General features: G+C 48.3%; 1 protein-coding gene across 1 annotated transcript; it reads right to left on the reverse strand.

Annotated features, from left to right (window-relative positions):
• Window positions 1–3,325: 3,325 nt before the first annotated feature.
• Window positions 3,326–12,154, reverse strand: LOC107298458 (uncharacterized protein K02A2.6-like). Its single transcript, XM_029286528.1, is given in 5 exon segments — window positions 3,326–3,344; window positions 3,564–3,730; window positions 9,881–10,494; window positions 10,654–11,104; window positions 11,165–12,154. Coding segments are annotated over 5 exon segments (2,241 nt in total).
• Window positions 12,155–16,819: the final 4,665 nt, after the last annotated feature.

The following is a 16,819-nucleotide window of genomic DNA, read 5'->3' on the forward strand; positions in this document are numbered from 1 at the left end:
CACTCCAGTTTTTGTGATAAAAAAGAAATCTGGTAATTGGCGCTTATTAAATGATCTTCGCCTCATCAATACCATTATTCGACCTATGGGGGCGCTACAATGCGGCCTCCCAAATCCTAACCTCATTCCAAAGAACCATGACCTCATGATTATAGACCTCAAAGATTGTTTCTTTTCCATACCACTGCACCCCGATGATATGCCTTTGTTTGCCTTTACTGTGCCTGAAATAAATATGCAAAAGCCCACTTCTCGCTATCAATGGCGTGTCCTTCCTCAAGGCATGCTAAATAGCCCCACCATATGTCAGCTATATGTCAATACAATTCTAGAACCCTATCGCAAACTATTCCCTCATTTTCTGGTCTACCACTACATGGATGACATTCTCATCACTGCGCCAGGGCCTGCGGGCACTGTCAGTACCACCTTACCCACACTCACCTACCTACTTTCACAAGGGGGTCTCCAAATAGCTCCTGAAAAAATACAACACAAGGAGCCATTTTTGTACCTTGGTCACAAGCTGCTTTCTTCCCATGCAGCACCAACATTTCCATCTTTACATCTACCTCACAAAACTACTTTAGTGAAGCTTCAACAATATCTAGGAACTATCAATTGGATCCGTCCATATTTTGGCATCACTACAACCCAATTGACACCTTTATTTTCTGCTCTGGCACAGGGCAAATCTCCCTCTGATCCTATTGCTTTTACATCAACACAGATTGAGGCCTTTTCCCAAATAGAACAAGCCATACATGCTCAATGGGTGGACCGCTGTGTCCCCAATGAGCCTCTTTCGCTCATAATCATTAACACTCTGCACCTTCCAACAGCAGCTATTGCCCAAAATTCAGGCTCTGTGCACATCCTGGAATGGCTACATTTACCACACACCCCTAGAAACACCATTAATCAAAAACCATCTCAATTTGCATCTCTCATTACTAAAGGGAGACTCAGATCCAAAACCTTGGCTGGAACTGAGCCTCTCACGCTTTACATTCCCTGTGCTTTGTTTACATGGGAAGTCATGTATACTAACTCTGAACCTCTTCAGTCTGCACTCACTGAATGGCCTGGGGTCATCTCCTGCCACCCTCCACCAGACCCCCGCCTTCAGCTCCTTAGGCAAATCCCGGTGGAATGGGACACACAACAAAAACCAGGACCCATTTCTCAGGCTATCACTGTTTTTGCAGATGGTAGTAAAACTCAAGGTGCCTGTGCATGGTACCTCAACAATCAATGGCACACAAAGACCACCCCACCTCAAACCTCTGCTCAACGCTCTGAATTGGCTGCGGCCATTCTCGCTTTTCAACAGTTCTCTACAGAACCTTTTAACCTAATCCAACTGTCAGATATACAGTGGGTTCATCATTTTTGATAAAAAGTTAGAATGAACAGGGGAAGAGATCTGGGACTAGAGTGAAGAGAGAAATGTTGGAACGTTAGAGAGTAAGTATTTGCGTGTGTAGGAATAAAACAATGTGTGTATGCCTCGGTAGTTGGAATTCCTGGCTTTCTCCAGGAAGGGAACAATGTAGCAGATGCTGCGGCCTCTGCTTCCTCTCTTTTGACACTTTCACCTGTCTCCCCTTGGGACAGTCACTCTTATTTTCATCAAAACAAAAAAGCGCTCATTAAACAATTTGGCATTTCCGCATCAGAAGCCACTGCTATTGTTCAGCAATGCTCCTCTTGCAGCAAACAGGCTCACTCCCTGCCCATGGGAGTGAACCCCAGAGGTACTGAATGCTGCCAAATTTGGCAAATGGATGTCACTCAATACCCATCCTTTGCCCCATGGAAATATCTCCATGTTTCAATTGATACCTACTCAGGTTTCATCATGGCAACCCCTCAAAGGGGCGAAGCCACAAAACATGTAATCAATCATTGTATTCGGACTTTTGCAACGTTGGGATGCCCAAAAGAACTCAAAACAGACAATGGCCCAGCTTACATTAGCTCAGCTTTTGCTAGCTTCTGTAATCAATGGTCCATCACCCATACATTTGGAATTCCCTATAATTCCCAGGGTCAGGCATTGGCAGAGCGTGCCAATCAAACCTTAAAACATGCCTTGGATAGATACAATCAGACACAGGGGAAAATTCCCCCTAGCCTCCCAGCTTTGCAAAACAGACTTAACCTGTGTTTATACACCATCAACTTCCTGAACCTGACTGGCACCCCACCCACCTCCGCAGCAACTCGTCATTTCTCCACTTCTCCGGCTGCAGCGACATCCAGACCGCTGGTGTACTTCAAACGACTTCCTGACCCCACCTGGAGAGGTCCTGCTGAACTCATCACCTGGGGACGAGGCTACGCCGCCATCCAAGCCAACGGCGAGACTTTGTGGATCCCTGGTCGACACATCCGTCCATACCACCCAAAAACAAAAACAGAGGATCTTCCCCCATCTGACGCTGACAACACTCCTCTGCTGAGTCATACCAGCAATTGACTCTCCACGCACAGGAAATGGCATCTATTATTATTTTACTCTTTTTACTCGCCCCCACCATCAGTAACAGTAAGTTCATTAAACCCGGACACAGCAAAGGCGACCACCTATGGCTTCAGAACAGCTACATGAAAGACATCCAGAAGGTGGCACAGGTCCTAAATGCTACAGATTGTTGGATATACATGCACACTAGGATGGGTCATCCCTACCATCTACAAGATTGATTCACTTCCCCAGATACGCTTAAGAAACAAAAGAGACACTGACTCCCTTAGCTCAGGTCTTACACTGGATGGAAATGTGGGTACACAAATAGCAAGAGGCATACTACCTGCACTAGGCGTTGCCATGAATTACCGGGATCTACACATCTTAAACAATTGGACCGTATCAATGTTCAATCAAACCATACGATCCCTAGAAATGATAAATGCAGAATTGAGTGAGGTGAGAGAAGTCGCTCTCCAGAATCGCTATGCCCTTGACATCATTCTGGCCTCCCAGGGAGGAGTTTGTGCACTGATTCACTCTCACTGCTGTGTATACATCCATGACTATGAAATAAATATCACCCATACGATATTATACATGGAAGACATGGTCAGAAACAACCCCCTCAGGACTGACGGCCTTGATGCCCTTGACATATGGGGGGCATTATGGTCCTGGTTACCGGACGGCTCTTGGCTGCGCTCTCTGATCCCTACAATAATAGCCATAATCATTCTTCTGATTATGTTGTGTTGTTGCATTCAATGCCTTCCTTCCCTACTACAGACATGCAAAGGTTTTTTATTCTCTCAAGGGAAGGACATATTAATAGCTGAAAAACAATCACTTTTAAGCCTTGCAGACGCACCTGCTGAAAAAACAAAAACAGAGGAGATGTGGGAATAATGCCCTTGCAGTCCATGTGTAGGCTGCCATGCAGCTGTACCACGTGGATGGAAGAAGAATGAAGAAGGATGAAGAAGGAACAAAGAACATTCACCCCCTCTTGCAAACTCCCCCCACTCCTCCCATTTACAAGGCTTGTAAAGTGTGCTTACTGTCACGTACCTATATGTTACCTTCTTACCTTCTGTAACCACCCATTTTATCCCAAACACAATAAAAGGGGGTTTTGGAGTCAGCTCTGGGCGACTCATCCCAGACATGCTCTAGGCTCTCATCACGAGAAGTCCTTGTGTCGTGTCGTTCATTTGCGGCCTTCATGAGAAGCCCACCAGACATCGGCACTGCCCCCTGTGAGGAAAAAGAGGGGGGAGATGCTGCTACGCATAAAGCTTTATTCTCCAGTAAATACGTTGGTGACTGCAGAGGAAGAAATCAAATTATGTCTTCTGTGCTTTCAGGAAATTCAGCCCAGTCAAATTGAGGTGGCTGCAACTTCAGATTGCAAGTCCTTGAGCAATCTAGTAAATCTAAGTGGTTCAAATTAGCTTTCTTTCTTTTTCTTCATTCCCACAAGTGGCATTCCCCACTTCTAATAAAGGAGCAGGCACATTCATAATAGGAAACAGTAGAGATCCTACAGCTGTGCACATCTGTACCTCAGGATAACGGTGATTTCCTATGCATTTGCAAAAAAGGATCACATGACCCTGGGGAAGTGAAAGAAAAAATATGCAAAGTAAACACACCGATCAGATGTGCTCATATAAACATCTCACTTTATGGACGTCTTCCAAACAGATTTGAGTATCTGCAATCAAAAGAAAATAAGTACATGTAGTCCTCGATTTACAACAGTTAATTTAGTGACCATTCAAGGTTACAAAGGTACTGAAAAAGTGACTTATGACTCTTTTTCACACTTACGACCATTGCAGCATCCCCATTGTTCTGTTTCCAAGTAAAAGGCATGGAGATGAGGCAGGAGTAACAAGCAGTCTTGTCTTTATTAAGTTCACAACAGAACCAAAAACAAAATGGCGCGGATTGCTCTTATACCCCTTTGCAGGGACAGTATCAGCCAATCAATGCAAGGCATTTCTCCTGCCTTGCGCATGTGCGCAAGGCAGGAGACAGCCTGTCTGGTCCCGGGCATTCATGTGGTTTGCCCGGGCCTCTCTGCAGCCTCCTGCACCTGCTGAGTGACTCAGCAGGCCCAAGACATAACACCCCTCCTCTCTTGGATCAAAACATGGTACTTAATATTTTACAATACTACAAATCTAATACCTTGTCACTCCCTTATTCACAGCACAGTAATACTTGCTATTTTTGCATTACTATAAATCAGACATTTGTCTTTTTGAGCATGTTCTGATTTCTAAGTACCCCTACGCCTGCCCACCTACTGACAGGAGTCTTACATACTCCTGTAAGTGCTTGGGTGGACCTCTGGCTCGCTCTGACCTTCTTGGTGCAGTTGTGATTGCCTGGTCTGCCAGCTCGCCTGCCAGGCTAGGAAGACCAGGACTTTAATGCCCCCTAGACTCAGGCGACCCTCCATGCTGCTGACTGGCTGGATCCTCTAAACCCAGACCAGAGTTCCTTGGTGGGGTGGAATTCCCCAAGTCCATTGGTGGGGTGGAATTCCCCAAATCCACAATGGACCCCTCTTGGGAGCGCTGTCTCGTGAGCCCAAGACCAGCAGATGGCTTGGCCTTAAAAGCCGATTGCGAGCAATGTCCCATTGACCTGGTGCCGGTGCCAGGGTCAGGAGTGCCAGAGTCAGGAGCCGCCTCCATGGCAAGACCCCCTACTGGTGCCTGGGAAATTCCGCTTTTGCGGAGAGACTGTGGTCCACAATCGTAATTGGGGTCCTCCTCCCCCCCCCGAGAGCAGAGCCAGGAGCAGAAGTGTGGCTGGGAAGCCTCCAGTGCAATTGGTCGGTGTGTCGACGGATCACCCAACCATCATCCAAGGCCACTTCGTATGGCAGCGGCCCAGAGACCTTGCATACCACTGCTGTCACCCAGAGATGTCCAGGTCCATAGTTCCTTGCCCAGACCAGATCGCCCACCTGAAGTCTCCTAGGTGCCCGCGGCTGTGACACCTGTGAAGACACCCGGTCTGGGTGCAACCTGTCCAGTTTTGTAATGAGTCTGCGACCCCAGTGGAGTTCAGCTGGGCTCTTGCCAGTAGCTGTGCAAGGTGCAGTGCGGTGGCACAAAAGAAAGTCAGCTAACCTGTGATGCCAACTGCCATGAGTGATCCTCTTTAAAGCATCTTTGGTTGTACGCACCATACGCTCAGCTTGGCCATTGGATGAAGGATGAAACGGTGCTGATGTGGCATGACAGATCAAGTTGGCCTGATTAAGCCCAGGCCACCAAAGATGGCTGCGCACAAGCGCATTCATCTGGACTATACCCGGATGTCCCTCATGCAGAGAGAGCAAGACTCTAGTCCTCAATGAGGTTGGGATCACTACCCTACTACCCCAGAGGACACAACCCTTGAAGGTGGATAGCTCGTGCTTCCTCTTCCAGAAACTCTGGAACTCTGTGCCAGAACACGTGTCAGGCCACCCTGACAGCACCCATGTCAGCACGCATGTTAGCATGTGATCAGTGGCTGTTTCTGCAGCCACATCCCTAGCATTGAGGGGAGACTCAGGCAACTCCTGAATGGAAAGTATGTGGTGAGCTGGAGCAAGATCTGACTCCACTAGCTGTAGAGGTAATCTGCTGAGGCCATCTGCATGGCCCATTTCTTTGCCCGGTTTGTGAACCAGTGTATAGTCATATGCAGAAAGGAAAATTGACCATCTCAGCATTCTAGGAGAGATGATGTGTGGGGTTTGCTTGTTGTTTGTAAACAACCCCAGCAGTGGCTTATGGTCTATAAAGACCATGAAATGGTGGCCATATAAAAAGTCATGAAACTTTTTTATGCCAGCCACTATGGCCAAGGCTTCCCTATCTATCTGTGCGTAATTACGTTCAGCAGATGATAAGGTCCTAGAATAGTAGGCTACAGGGACTTGTGTCCCATCAACCTTCAAGTGACTCAACACAGCCCCAATCCCATAAGGGGATGCATCACAGGCTATGCATACAGGCAAATGCTCATTGAAATGCGCTAGAACCGCATTTGAAGAAAGCAAGGCCTTGACCTCTGCAAAACTCCTTTTGTGGACTTTTGTCCACAGCCATGGAGCCTGTTTATCCAAGAGCCGGTGTAATGGCTCAGCCACTGCAGCCTTGTGAGGGAGGAATGAATGGTAAAAGTTTAACAGTCCCAGAAAAGCCTGAAGTTTGCTTTTGGACTTGGAACTTGGGGCCTGCTGAATTGCTTTAAGCTTAGATTCAGCAGGATGGATGCCTTCAGCATCAATACGGAACCCCAGAAACTCTGTGGAAGTGACTCCAATCTTACATTTGTCTTGCTTTAGCTTCAGCCCCGCTTGGTGGAAACGCAGCAAGACAGCTCTAAGCCTTTCAGCCAGATTTTCAGATGATTCCCCAGCGATGAGGACATCATCAAAGTACAGGCAAATGCCTGGAATATTGCAGAGTGTTCGCTCCATCACACTCTGGAAAATGCCAGGGGCTACATTAACCCCAAACTGCAGCCTTTTAACTTTAAATGCTCCCCGGTGCGTAACAATTGTTTGGGCCTCTGCCGTTGCCTCATCAACTGGTAATTGTTGATAGGCCTGAGCCAAGTCATGTTTGGCAAAAACGCGGCCTCCTTTGAGGGAGGCCAGAATGTGGCTCACCACTGGCACCGGGTACGAGTGCTGCTGCAATGCTTTGTTAAGTGTACACTTATAGTCAGCACAAATTCGGACTTCTCCATTGGCCTTCAGTGGCGTGACTATGGGGGTTTCCCATGGACTGCTGTCCACAGGCTCTAAAATGCCCTGCTGGTGCAGCTTGTCCAACTCTGCATTAATCTTGTTCTTCAACACGAAGGGCACCCGTCTGGGCTTAATCCTAATGGGTGTGACTGCTGGGTCTAAACGTAAAGCAATGGGAGGCCCCTTGTACTGAACTGAACACATCAGCAAACTCCTTGCAAACTTCTGCAAGGCCTGTCATTTGCAAACTGTGAAGTCCAGTCACTTGGATTCCAAGGGCCTCGAACCAATCGAGTCCAATAAGACTCGTGCAATCACCCCCAACTACCACCACATCTAGCAACCCTTCAAAATTCCTGTGCTGCACCTTGAGCGTGGCCTCCCCCTTCACGCTGACTCGGGAATTCTGGAAGTCAGTAAGAATTAAATTTGAAGGCCTGAGTTTAACTCGTAGGCCATTTCTACAACAAATCTTTTTGAAAGTGTCTTGGGAAATGATCGATAAAGCGGACCCTGTGTCCAACTCCATCGATAAAGGAACCCCTTGCAACTTCACGTCAATGTGAAGCTTCTTCCTAAGCGGCCTATGGGCCCCGGTTTTAAAAATGCTTCTACGGGACACACAAAAACCCACCCTGTTCTGGCTGGGGACCCTGGTACCTTTCTGAAGCAATTCTTCCGAAGACCGGTCCTTCTGGCGACCCAAACAGACGGAGGCAATGTGGCCTTGCCTACCACGTGCCCGGAAAATGGTGGAGCGGAAACGGCAATCGGAGCGCTTGTGGCGTCCTCCACATCCGAAACACCAAGGGAATGAGGTTGCCTTGTCTCTGCACTCTTGAGGCCTTCTCTCCGCTGGCTGCTGTAGGCGGTCCACCTCCATCTCTGGATCCTGTTTGGATTCTTCTCGCATGACCTCTTGATGGACGGAGATAGAAGTTGGAGGGTTCTTGGTGAGCCGCAAGGCCTTCACATCTCCGCCCACCGCTTCTTCGGCTGCAATTTCCCTCAAGGCATCTTGGAAAGAGACGTCTTCCTTTGCGAAGATCTTCTGTTGCAGCTCACGACTTCTCAGTCCACAAACTAAACGATCCCAAAGTCTCTCTTCCAGATCCTTGAATTCGCATGGCCTAGCTTTTATGTTTTGGAGTTCGCGGCATTGAAGCAAGACACATGTTGTAATTAAGTACTTCTTTATTTGTTCCTCAACTCAACTCACTACCAAGCAGGCACGCAGGCCTTTTATAGTCTCCCAAACCCAGGCAATCCAGCCAATAGGGAAGAACCTTTTTTTGTGCCTTGCGCATGCGCACAAGTCTGGCGCCAGCCAGTCTGGTCCCGGGCAGCTTTTCAGTTGCCCGGGACCATTTACAACATTTCTGGGCCGGCTGAAATGCCCAGGACACAACACCCCTCCCCCCTGGATGAAACACGCCACAATAGCCCAATACAGGTGTCTTGGACAGGATAAGTGTTAAACACAAGTTTCTTTTACTGCGCATAGGCAGAGCACTTTATACTAGCTCATAATAATAACAAATAAACTTTTAACAAAATAATTACAACAACCACTTTGTGGAACATAATTCTTTGACTAGTAAGGTGGCCTTTGGACTGATAGTAACCTTACATAACCTTTAAGGTATTTAGGTGGCCCTTTGGCCCTTTGTGACCGTCGCAGGGTCAGGGAGGGTGCCTGGCCTGACAGCTCGCCTGCCAGTCTAGGCAGACCAGGACTTCTATTTAATGGTGCCTGGCCTACCTGCCCGTCTGGTGGGCTCGATAGACCAGGACTTTGATGCCTTAGAATTCCAGGTGACCCACTCTGCTGCTGACTGGCTGGATCCTCTGAATCCAAGCCAGGTTTCCTCGGAGGGGTGGAATTCCCCAAGCCCAATGGTGGAGTGGAATTCTCCAAGTCTACATTGTCCCTCGAGCCCACGACCAGCATCGGAAGTGGCCTGTGTTGCAGAAGTGCCCCAGTAGTCCCAGTCCCCCGTGTATGTGGCCGAGGTGCCAGAGTCAGAAGCCGCCTCCATGGCAAACCCCCTCTTTTGTGGCTCCCTGTTTGGAGCGCTTGCTGTATTGTGTGGATACCCCTGGTGAGACTCCCTGTCTGGAGCAATAACTGATGTGCGGAATGACCCCCTTTTTGGAGACTCCCTGTTTGGAGCAATAGCTGAATCCTGAGAATGCCCCCATTCAGTCACTGGACCCTGTGCATTAGCATGTGAGAACTCGCTGGAGCTGGGAGACTGAGGCCCAGAATGCAATTGATGGCCCTCCTCCCCCCCCGAGAGCAGAGCCAGGAGCAGAAACGTTGTTGGACAACCGCCAGCGCAGTTGGTCAATATGGCGCCGAAGGACGCATCCATCGCCCAAGGCCACTTCATATGTCCAGGACCATAATTCCTTGCCCAGACCGGATCACCCACATGAAGCCTCCTAGGTGCCAGCGGCTGTGACACCTGTGAAGCCACCCGGTCTGGGTGCAGTCTGTCCAACTTTGTGATGAGGCGTCGACCCCAGCGGAGTTCAGCTGGGCTCTTTCCAGTGGCAGTGCATGGTGTGGTGCGGTGTGCAAGAAGAAAATCTGCTAACCTGTGTGTGATTCTTTTGAGTGCATCTTTGGTGGTATGTACCATCCGTTCAGCTTGCCCGTTGGTGGAAGGGTGGAAAGGAGCTGACATTGCATGCCAGATCAAGTTGGCCTGTAGGAAAGCCTGGAACTCAAGAGAAGTAAACTGGGGGCCATTGTCAGAGACGAGGACATCAGGAAGTCCATGGGTAGCAAAGATTCCTCTCAACACCTGGATGGTCCTAGCAGTAGTAGTGGAGGAGACAGGTACAACCTCTAGCCACTTGGAATGGCTATCCACCAGGATAAGGAAGAATTGCCCCTGAAAGGGCCCAGCATAATCTAAATGTACCCTTGACCAAGGGGTTTGTGTCTCCTCCCACCTGTGTACAGGGGCCTGAGGCATTTCAGGCCATGACTGTTGGCACACCTGGCACCCGTGCACCTGGGCCTCGATAGCTTTATCAAGCCCAGGCCACCAAAGATGGCTGCGTGCAAGCGCTTTCATGTGCACAATGCCCGGATGTCCCTCATGCAGAGATAACAAGACTCTAGACCTCAGTGAGGCTGGGATAACTACTCTACTACCCCATAACAGGCACCCATTAAATGTAGACAGTTCGTGCCTCCTTAGCCAGAAGCTTTGAAACGCAGCATCTGGACATGTGTCAGGCCATCCTGACAACACCCATGTCAGCACGCGTGTAAGCGTGTGATCAGTGGCAGTTTCTGCAGCCACGTCCCTAGCATTGAGGGGAGATTCAGGCAGTTCCTGAATAGAGAGAATATTAACAGCAGGTGCAGGATCTGCCTCTATTTGTGTGAGAGGTAGCCTACTGAGGCCATCGGCATGGCCCATTTCTTTCCCAGGTTTGTGAATGAGCGTGTAGTCATATGCTGACAGGAAAATGGACCACCTCAGCATACGTGGGGATATGATGTGTGGGGTTTGTTTGGTCATTGTAAACAACCCCAGCAAAGGCTTGTGCTCTGTATAGACCATGAAGTGGCAGCCATATAAGATATCATGGAATTTCTTTATGCCAGCCACTATGGTCAAGGCTTCTCTGTCAATCTGAGCGTAATTCCACTCTGCAGATGACAGAGTCCTTGAGTAGTAAGCCACAGGGACTTGTGTCCCATCAGCCTTCAGGTGACTGAGTACTGCACCCACCCCATAAGGGGATGCATCACAAGCGATGCACACAGGCAGTTGCTCGTTAAAATGTGTTAATACAGCATTTGATAAGAGCAAGGCCTTGACCTCTTTAAAACTCCTGTCCTGGACCTTAGTCCACTACCATGGAGCTTTCTTATCTAAGAGCCGGTGTAATGGCTCAGCCACTGCAGACTTATGGGGAAGAAAAGCATGATAGAAGTTGAGAAGTCCCAAGAAAGCCTGAAGCTCACTTTTAGACTTGGGACTTGGGGCCTCCCGAATGGCCTTCAGTTTGGATTCTGCAGGGTGGATGCCTTGAGCATCTATTTTAAAGCCTAAAAATTCTGTGGAAGTAACTCCAATTTTGCATTTGTCTTTTTTCAATTTGAGGCCCGCTTGGCGGAACCTCAGCAACACAGCCCGGAACCTCTCAGCCAAATTCTGTGATGACTCCCCTGCGATGAGGATGTCATCGAAGTAGGGGCACACCCCCGGAATACCCCTGAGCGTGCGCTCCATGATTCTCTGAAATATGCCAGGAGCAACATTCACCCCAAATTGTAACCTTTTTACCTTAAAAGCGCCCCTATGGGTCACTATTGTTTGGGCCTCAGCAGTTGCCTCATCAACAGGTAGCTGTTGCTAGGCCTGTGCTAAATCAAGCTTTGCAAACAGCTTTCCCCCTTTGAGGGAGGCCAGAATATGACTCACTACTGGTTTAGGATATGCATGCTGTTGCAAAGCTGTATTCAAAGTACATTTATAGTCCGCGCAAATTCGGACTTCCCCATTAGCCTTTAAAGGCATTACAATGGGGGTTTCCTATGTACTGGAGTCCACAGGTTCCAAGATGCCCTGCTGGAGCAGCTTGTCCAGCTCAGCATCAATCTTGCCCTTGAGGGCGAAGGGCACCCTCCTAGGCTTAATCCTAACCGGTGTGATGTTTGGGTCTAACCGCAGGGCAATGGGAGGCCCCTTGTATGAACCAAGCTCTGAACTAAACACATCCACAAACTCTCTGCAGACTTCTGCAATTCCTGTAGTTTGCAGGCTGTGTAGGCCAGTTACCTGGATTCCCAGGGCCTCGAACCAATCGAGTCCAATTAGACTCGTACGATCACCCCCAACCACCACCACATCTAATAGGCCTTGGAAAGCCTTATGCTGCACTTTGAGCATGGCTTCTCCAAGTACATTAACCCTTGAATTTTGAAAGTCAGTAAGAATTAAGTTCGATGGCCTGAGTTTGACTCGAAGGCCACTACTGCTGCAAATCCTTTTAAAGGTATTGTTTGAAATGATCGATAGAGTGGACCCGGTGTCCAGCTCCATCGATAAGGGAATCCCTTGTAACTTCACATCAATGCGAAGTTTCTGTTTAAGGGGCTTGTGTGTCCCTGTCCGCAAAATGCTTCTACGCGATGCGCAGAAACCCACCCTGTGTTGGCTGGGGACCCTGGTACCTTTCTGAAGGAATTCTTCCCGAGGTTGCACCTGCTGGGGACCCAAACAAACGGTGGCAATGTGGCCTTGCTTACCACATGCCCGGCAAATGGCGGAGCGGAACCGGCAGTCCGTGCGCTTGTGGCGTCCTCCGCAACCGAGACACTGAAGGGCTGCTGGGGCCTTGTCTGGTTTCTCTCGCGGCCTTCTTACCGCAGGCTGGTGAAGTCTGTCCACCTCCTCTTCAGGATCCAGGTCTGGAACTTCCTGAGTGACCTCTTGATGGACGGTCGCGACGGCTGGAGCATTTCTTGCGAGCCGCAAGGCCTTCACAGCACCGCCTGCTGCTTCTTCAGCTGCAACTTTGCGCAAGACATCTTGGAAAGTGACTTCAGCTTTAGCAAAGATTTTTTGTTGCAGCACTCTGCTTCTAAGGCCGCAGACGAAGCGGTCTCATAAGCGTTCTTCCAGGTCCTTGAATTTACAAGGCCTGGCAGCTTGTCTCAAGGCAGCGATGAATTCTGCAGCAGACTCACCCAGCTTCTGGTCCCTCTGCTCAAAAGCATGCCTCCACGCAATTACAGACAGTTTGGGATGGAAGTGATCCTTCAGCATGTTTTTTAAGTCTGTGTAGGTGACAGACTCCAGCGGTGCAGGGGCTACCAGGTTTTCGGCCACGTCGAAGGTGTCCTGACTGCAGACGCACAGCAGGGTTGCCGCTTTCAGGCCGTCTTCCCGGACCTGGTTAACCCTTAGGTAATTTTCTACCCGGGCCACATAGGAGTTCCAGCGCTCCGGGTGAGAAACGTCGAATTCCGACAAGCGTCCTATCTTCGACATCTTCAGCTTCGGAATGCCTCGCTGCAAGCCTTCGTTGGGGGAAGGGCCCGTTTGCCAAGCTCACCTCCAGCGATGCTGTACTGGCAGGTGAGTGCAGAGCTGGACGCCGACTTCCCAGGCTTCAGGCTCTTCAGATGAGGCTTACCCTCTTCTTATTGCCTTCTTCCTTGCAGCGATCCCACCTTCATCGCCACTTTTATGTTTTGGAGTTCGCGGCATTGAAGCAAGACACATGTTGTAATTAAGTACTTCTTTATTCGTTCCTCAACTCAACTCACTACCAAGCAGGCATGCAGGCCTTTTATAGTCTCCCAAACCCAGGCAGTCCAGCCAATAGGGAAGAACCTTTTTTCGCGCCTTGCGCATGCGCACAAGTCCGGCGCCAGCCAGTCTGGTCCTGGGCAGCTTTTCGGTTGCCCGGGACCATTTGCAACACTAGCTGCTTGTCGTAACACAGCAATAAAGTCCGCAGCAGACTCACCAGGCCTCTGGTCCCTCTGCTCGAATGCGTGTCGCCATGCAATCACCGAAAGCTTTGGTTCAAAATGTTCTCGCAGCATTCTTTTCAGCTCAGCATAAGCAATTGATTCAAGTGCTGCTGGGGTGACCAGATTCTCTGCAATATCGAAAGTCTCTTGCCCACAGACACACAGCAGTATAGCAGCTTTAAGACCGTCTTCTCGGATTCGGTTTACCCGAAAGTAGTTCTCTACCCGGGCCACGTAAGAACTCCAGCGTTCCAGATGAGCTGTGTCAAATTCAGAGAGATGGCTTAGTTTGGACATCATTACTGCCCGGTAGCCTCGTCAATGCCTCATGCTGCAAAGGTTGAGAAGGGGTTCCTTTTGCCGAGCTCTCCTCCAGGGTTTTCATACTGGCAGGCAGAGTCACACTCTCCAGACGCCGAACTTCCCAGCGCTTCAGGCCTCTCTTGGTGAGTCAGCCTATCTTCTTTCGTTGTTTTCCTTGCAGCACATCCCACCTTCATCGCCAATGTTCTGTTTCCAAGTAAAAGGCATTGAGACAAGGCAGGAGTAACAAGCAGTCTTGTCTTTATTCAATTCACAACAGAACCAAAAACAAAATGGTGCAGATTGCTCTTATACCCCTTTGCAGGGACAGTATCAGCCAATCAATGCAAGGCATTTCTCCTGCCTTGCGCATGTGCACAAGGCGGGAGACAGCCTGTCTGGTCCCGGGCATTTACGTGGTCTGCCCGGGCCTCTCTGCAGCCTCCTGCACCTGCTGAGTGACTCAGCAGGCCCAGGACATAACACCCATGGTCACATGATCAAAATTTGGATGCTTGGCAACTGGTTCATCTTTATGACGGTTGCAGTGTCCTGGGATCATATGATCCCCTTTTGCAACCTTCTGACAAGCAAAGTCAGTGGGGGAAGCCAGATTCACTTAACAACCGTGTTACTAACTTAACAACTGCAGTGATTCACTTAACCACTGTAGCAAGAAAGGTCGTAAAATAGGGCAAAACTCATTTTACAAATGACTCATTTAACAAAATTAAGAAATTTTGCACTCAATTGTAGTCGTAAGTCAAGGACTACCTGTAGCATTTCTCTCTCCCTCTGACTGAAGAGCTGGTCTTCACTAGAACCAGCACAAATACTTGAATAGCCAACTTTTGCTACAATTCCTACATCTGTTATTTTTATCCAAATGAATTTAAGATGAAGAGCCCTCAGAATTGCCTCCAGGGTCTAATAATATGCATGTTTGATCTTGGGAGACAGAAGGAAATGCTGCAGCTTAGACTGATGAGAGCAATCTGAGTCCAGAATAGAGATGGGGTGGCGATAGCATCTCAGAAGGGACCCTCCCTTGTTTTCAGCAAAGTAAAGAAAGGGAGAGAGCAGTGGTGAGATTCAGCCGGTTCGCACCACTTCGGCAGAACCGGTAGCTAATTTTTTGTTGCCCAGGCCCAGAATGGATTTCCGGAAGCGGCATCACACACAGAACCGGTTGTTCACATATTTGAATTCCACATTGGGAGAGATACTTTCAGATTTGCAAGATTCTGTTACTGTGACCTTACAATGCAGGTTGTCCCTCAACTTACAACCAAAATTGCAGCCAGAAATTCTGTTACTAAATAAGGCTGTTGTTAAGTGAGCCGTGCTGGATTTTATTATCTTTTTTGCCTCAGTTGTTAAAGGAATCACTGCAGTTGTTAAGTGCAGTCATTAAGGGAATCCAGCTTCCCCCGTTGACTTTGCTTGTTGTGGCAATCACATGACTGCAGGATTCTCCAACCCTCACAGAATGCATGCTGGCTGCCCAGTGCCTGAATTTGGATCCCGTAACCATGGGGATGCAACGATGGTTGTAAGTGCAAGGACCGGTTGTAAGTCACTTTTTTCAGTGCCATTGTAACTTTGAACAGTCACTAAATTAAGCTGAGGACCACTTGTAAAGGTAGCCTTAGGGCTCGTGGTTAGTGCTTTTTGTCTGAGTTGCCTCAAATGGCTACCTCATAGCTAGATGCCTCCAAGGAGGCCCAAAATAAGAGGGGGGAAAAGCAAAAGTGCCTTTCTCAGCCAGAGAACAAGTATTTGATTTACAACAGTTCATTTAGTGATGGTTCAAAGTTACAATGGCACTGAAAAAAAATGACTTAGAATCAGTCCTCGCACTTACAACCATTGTGGCATCTCTGTGGTCATGTGATCAAAATTCAAACACTTGGCAATAAAGTCATATTTATGAAGGTTACAGTGTCCTGGGGGTCACGTGATCCCCTTTTGCAACCTTCTGACAAGCAAAGTCAATGGGTAAGCCAGATTCACTTAACAACTGTGTTACAAAATTAACAACTGCAGTGATTCACTTAACACATGCGGCAAGAAAGGTCATAAAATCAGGCAAACATAAATTTTGGGCTGAACTGTGGGAACTACCTGTATTTGGTAGAAGATCGCCTTTAAACATGGAGGCTGGCTGCCTTTCACCCTCCCAGTTTGTTCAAAGGTGGATTAGAATAAGGGGAAACCAGCTAAAAATCCCCCCTCAAACCTATCATTTCAGTCACCAATGATCAGTTTATCTCACAGATAAGCTTAAACAGGGGAGGGAAATATTCTAAAAATATTCACTCCCCTTGGGGCTTCTTTGAGGAAAAGAGGGATAAAATGACACAATAAATACAGGACATTCAGAATAGGGCCTGACACTCTCTTCTAATCTTGTAAAATACAAGGAACGGTGACGTATTTAAAACAACTTTAGTATTTCATGGAAAATACTCAGTTGAAAAAAATTGTTCTCAGCCTGACTTTAAGTAGGTTCTCATTTCTGCTTCGGTGAACTGTAATTCTCCCAGCTATTAGACATGACACTTAGTCTCATTCTGTTGGTAGAAATTCTAGCCCACTGAATAACACCAAACAGCAAGTTGAAATTAGACAGAGATTTATTGGATACAACGGTTTGCAAAGCGTGGTGGACTCCAAATAAATATTTGAGCCACACCTAGTCACAACAAAGACACACATTATATACATTCTATCCCGACGCCTTGGCCCCTCCTCTGAGGTTACAATCTTA

The sequence above is a fragment of the Protobothrops mucrosquamatus genome, unplaced genomic scaffold (genome assembly GCF_001527695.2).
Source record: "Protobothrops mucrosquamatus isolate PMUCROS unplaced genomic scaffold, P.Mucros_1.0 scaffold3991, whole genome shotgun sequence".
NCBI lineage: Eukaryota > Metazoa > Chordata > Lepidosauria > Squamata > Viperidae > Protobothrops > Protobothrops mucrosquamatus.